The 5,068-nt window shown below is 42.4% G+C and overlaps 1 protein-coding gene across 1 annotated transcript; it reads right to left on the bottom strand.

The window, feature by feature from the left end:
* Positions 1–3,600: 3,600 nt before the first annotated feature.
* On the bottom strand, positions 3,601–4,464 carry LOC306941075 (isopentenyl-diphosphate Delta-isomerase 1-like; the record flags this gene model as incomplete). The annotated part of the gene is made up of 1 exon (XM_079526380.1): positions 3,601–4,464. One exon carries the CDS (start codon positions 4,462–4,464, stop codon positions 3,601–3,603), a length of 864 nt encoding a protein of 287 aa, XP_079382506.1.
* Positions 4,465–5,068: the final 604 nt, after the last annotated feature.

Consider the following 5,068-nt stretch of genomic DNA (forward strand, 5'->3'; position numbering starts at 1 on the left):
ATTATCACACACAGTGTGGAAAACACCCTCAGTCACCATGTGGGGTTACTCAGCAACAAAGAGCTTCTATTCTCCTTCAACGTTTGTTTACCCGGATGTCTCACTCTATTTCTGGGTTATGAAAACTGTTTCGTCATTGTGACTGCATGGTGAAACGTCTCGTTTCTCTCACACACATTTCATGCAATAGTTAGTGAAGGAATGCTATCAGCGTTTAGCATCACTGTTAGAACTCAAATGCAAGATGTTTTGGGGGTCTGACGCTAATTCCGATTTTGTATAGCCCTGATTAACAATGGTTGATTGATTGGATACTTAATTAGACAGACATTTGCATACATTTGGGCTAAAAGGATGACACAAAAAAGTCCTGAGAGGACTTATTTCCATTGTGGTCCCATGCATTCAATTCATCAACATGATGAATCATTATGTATGATGTTTTGTACAAAATACAAAATAAATTTGAGAAACTTATATTTGATCAAATCCTCAATTTTGGAACATTCAACATTCACATATTTTTTAATAAATTAAGTATACTGTATCAATTTATGAATAGAACTTCAATTATACAATCATGAACAAGCTCTAACAGGTTCAATTGTTGGACAGATGACCAGATGACCATAACACATATGTTTATGTGTTATGTCAGCCTTGGCTGTCTAACACATGAATATAACTTCTTAAAAAATTTCTTTAAAAAACAGCCAATCTACTCAGCTGAAAATGTTGTCACGACTCACGACGTGTTAAAAATCGTCTGAATGATGGCCAATACAGATATTAAAACAATGGCCGATGTAGCAGCCAAACCAATCGGTCAGGCTCCACTCCTGACCGGTGAGGTAAATGGACTGACAGTCTATCCCTTTTCTTTAGATCGTGTTATGTTTGACTCAATAACCCCATCAGTCAACACCATGGAGTTGTTTCAATCCTTTGATCGTACCGTGGAGTTTCAATAGAATCCTTTGATCGTATCTGACAGGCACCGACTGGCACTGTCCAAGTGTCCATATAAGGTCAAATCTGAGGCGACCACACAGATGGGTCAATAGAATGATGATGCCATTGTTTGAGTCACACGGGCAACCAGGAAGAAAATTAGCTTTGTAATCATGATGATTAAGTTACATGATGGTCGCACGCACGCACGCACGCACGCACGCACGCACGCACGCACGCACGCACGCACGCACGCACGCACGCACGCACGCACACAATCACACATGCAGTACTGTACTGTACACATGACTTAGTGATGTCCATCACAAATATCATAGTCTCTGTCGGGTGGATGTCCAAAACTGTTACTTTTCATAGGATTCAAATTCAACAAAAACACAAAGTTAGAATGTGGAGATAAGAGATTCCTGCCCGATGGCAACGATAATATGTTAGATTGTACAGTGTAATATATATTATATAGTATAGCTCTTTATATCACTCTGTCCTTCTATAAAGTTCCGTGTATATATTCATTGACAGTCTGTACTCTCCTGTAGCTCTTTTTCTTGGTCTTAGTGTTGCATTGTGACTCTTGCCCAGTAACACGCCTGTATTGCAGCAACTGTCTTGTCCTTCTGTTTACATTTCGGTTCCAGTTGTTAACGACACCTAGGCATCATCATGCCAACCTCAAAGTGACCTCATCAGCCCCGTTAGTCATTCAAATCTACAAAGTCAGAATTGCCAAAATCAGCTTATGTCACGAAACTATTTTAATCTTCTCTTGACAGTTGGTTAACACATCAAGACATGAGGCCGATTCTACAAATGCCTTCTAAATCCTAACAGTTTTCTGAAAAATGTATGTTTTGCTGTTTGCTTTACTTTTGATAGTAACAGTTCTGGACATATGACATATGTTTCCACCCAACAGAGACGATATATAGCTAAAATCTAAAATGACAGAGATGCTTTCCCGGTTTTAATTAAAAGGGAAACTAAACCCTGGGCAAAGTTTGAGTTTCTTGATCATGCCAAGATAGTAAAGTCAGTGATTGCTCATTGCACACCTACATTTAACAGATCCGTTATTAACTTCATTAGCTTCTAGTACTGTAGATCGGCTTGTAGATCGGCTATTTTCAAATAGCCTAAGTGTACAATGCATAGGGCTGAAGTGTTTATGTTTTGCAATAATCAAAATCTACAAAGTAACTACAACTAAAGATTTAAAGTAATTTTATTTAAGTAACAATTACAATATCTGCCTCTGGGATGTAGTGGAGAAGTAAACATATTGAAAATTAGAAACACTCCAGTAAAGTTCAAGTACAGTACATGAGTAAATGTACAGATTAGTTTCTTGAGACATTCACACTTCACAGTCTCTCTGAATTCTATGCAATTACCTTATTTATTAAGTCGCTCTGGATAGATTAGAGCGCCTGCTATCAGCTATGCCTAAATAGTAAATTGCCCAAAGGAGTAGGGACCAAACTATGATTATTGCATAAAGCCCCAGTGGCCTACCATGCCTTTTCAGGGCTACTTTCACAGTGTTTATGTACTTAACGTAAACTAAACCGTGGCCCTGTTGTAATTGTAAAATGTAAAATACTTTTGGGTCCTTGGCAATATTATACATAATTATACATAATATTATATATAAGTAAAAGTTTAAAATGATGGTGGCTGACCGTCACCAACGTGCTGTACAAGTCAATGAAACAAAGACAAGGAACTAATGAGACAAAACAAACAAAACATTACACATATTAAATACAGAAATAAATCCTTATAATAGCAGTGCACAGCAAAGCCGGGGGTTTTATCATTATGCTCATGTAGAATTCAGTATTTAAGATTTAAAAGCCACAAGGGACTGGGCAGAACAACTATGCAGGCAAGCTGTGCCAGAGCATACGGGCAGCCGCTGCAAAGGCTCGGTCACCTCTGTTCTTTTGCCTCGTTCTTGACCCCAAAGCTACGGTAACAATGTATGAGTTTGCAGGTATATATAACCTACGGAGGAGCCAGCCCATTTAGGTCTTTAAAAACAGACAATACAAGCTTCAAAGAAAGTCTAAAATGGATGTAGAGACAGTGGAGTGAGGCCGGAACTAGGATTGATAATATTATGGTCTCACCTTTTCTTAGTGAGGAGGCAAGCATACTGCGACTGGTCAATGCCCAAATTCCGGGAGATGCATGTGAATCAAGCTTGAGGAGATTTTGGCCTTTATCTAGGCGAAAGTCTAAATCCCACTCCACACCAATGATTCACCATGCAAGCATTGGTGCGGTTGATGTTAACCTTAAATCTGTTTAGTTACAAGGAGTCGCGAGTATTTGCATTGGTGCCGTTTGGCCTTAAGCTGGAAGAGGCTAGTTTTGACGAGAGCTCTCTTTGTTTCTGGTTTTTGAGGGGCGCCCCTCCTGTGCCCAGCTTTCCGGGTTTGTGTGAACACAAACATTGGCTTGTGATCGGCTGATCACCCCATAGCTATGATTTGATTGGCTGAGCAAAGTAGTACATATTGAAGCTAAAAGTGAGGGCAGAAAAGTGAAGACGCAAATTGTGATTGGCCAGAATGATAATGTGTAAGAGCACCCCTCACTTCACACGGGTGTGTTTTCTTTTTTACTTCAGGGGGGCACGAGTGTGTCTGTATACATGCGGTGGATGTGGCTGTGGTCCACGAACTGCTTCAGGTTGCGCAGGTTGTCCCACCACTCGAAGAGGAAGGTCTCGGCAATGAGACTGAACCAAGGCGTGATCTCTAGCTCCTTGCGCTTCGCCCTCCTCATCATCTCCTTCAGCTCCTCCCTGGAGACATAGCGGTGGGCCTTGACCTCGTTGGGGTCGGGGAGCACCTCCACGTCCTTTTGCACGAGGAGGACGTAGTCGATCTCGTGCTCTCCCCACACGTCGTCCGACCGGGCCTTGTAGTGGATCCTTGTCAGGTATGTCATGTCGTCCGGCGTCACCTGCTCTGTGGGGATTCCCAGTTCGGCTTTGAGTCTTCTCTGTGCGGCTCTCCTCACTCCCACGGCGTCCCTCTCCTCCAGCTCGCTGGCCGTGTGCAGAGGGTGACTGCAGCACGTGTTCGTAAAACAGCCCGGGAACGTGATCTTGGCGTCGGACCTCTGCTGCAAGAGCAGCCTCTCTTCGCTGTCGAAGAGGAAGATGCTGAAGGCTCTGTGCAACAAGCCTTTGTCGATGTTGGCGTTCAGGTGGCAGTTTTTCTTGGTGTCTTCTCCGATCTCGTGGTCGTCGTGGTCGACGAGGATGCACATCTCTGAGAGGAGCTGCACCTGCTTCTCGTCCAGGTCATCTGTGTTTATTTCAGACGGGGTGCGGCCGTCTTCCAGTTGCTTGTCTGCAAGGATCAGCCTCTGCCGGTCAGGGTGAACGCCTACCATGTCCTGGATGTTGGCCGTGACATTCTCAGTGTGGTCACTCGGCTCAACGTTCAGGGTGGTGGTGGTCTTGCCGGTAAGGGTCTTCATAAGAAGCTAGTCTAATGTTTTGCACATTTTGAGTCGTTGCTAATGTGACTAAGCTGTACAATTGTGTCTAGTCCTTCATTATTAATCTCTACTATGTGTACCTATGACAATGCCTTTCAAACCAGCAAACTGCAATGCTTGAACGCTCTCTTTTATGTTGGCGGTGACATCACAGTTCCAGACTCACGTTGTGACTGAACCGCTGCAGAGATATTGTCAGCGTTTCCTAAATTAGAAATTCTCTAGTACTACCTGTTAAGTAACAGTAAGTTAGTACTTACTGTACTTATTGCAGTATCGGTTATTAGAGAACTTACACTACTGTAGTTGTGGAGGGTGATGGTACTGTAGCATCAAGACTTGGATTTCTTTTTATATTTGAGAGTAATTACGTCATTATTACTCACAGACTGTAAAAAGAAACATGGACAGTGTCACAGTGACATCATCATCACCCCTTGGTTTGTGGTGTCCCATTTAGAATCCTGCAGTTCATTAGATTGATCGATTCGTCACGAACTGGACTATGGTAGCAGAATAGCAGTTACTGTTGGTTTTAATTCCTCAATATTAATGTTATTACACAATTACAGAAATAATCAAG

Source organism: Electrona antarctica, assembly GCF_951216825.1.
Source record: "Electrona antarctica genome assembly, chromosome: 17".
NCBI classification, from domain to species: Eukaryota; Metazoa; Chordata; class Actinopteri; order Myctophiformes; family Myctophidae; genus Electrona; species Electrona antarctica.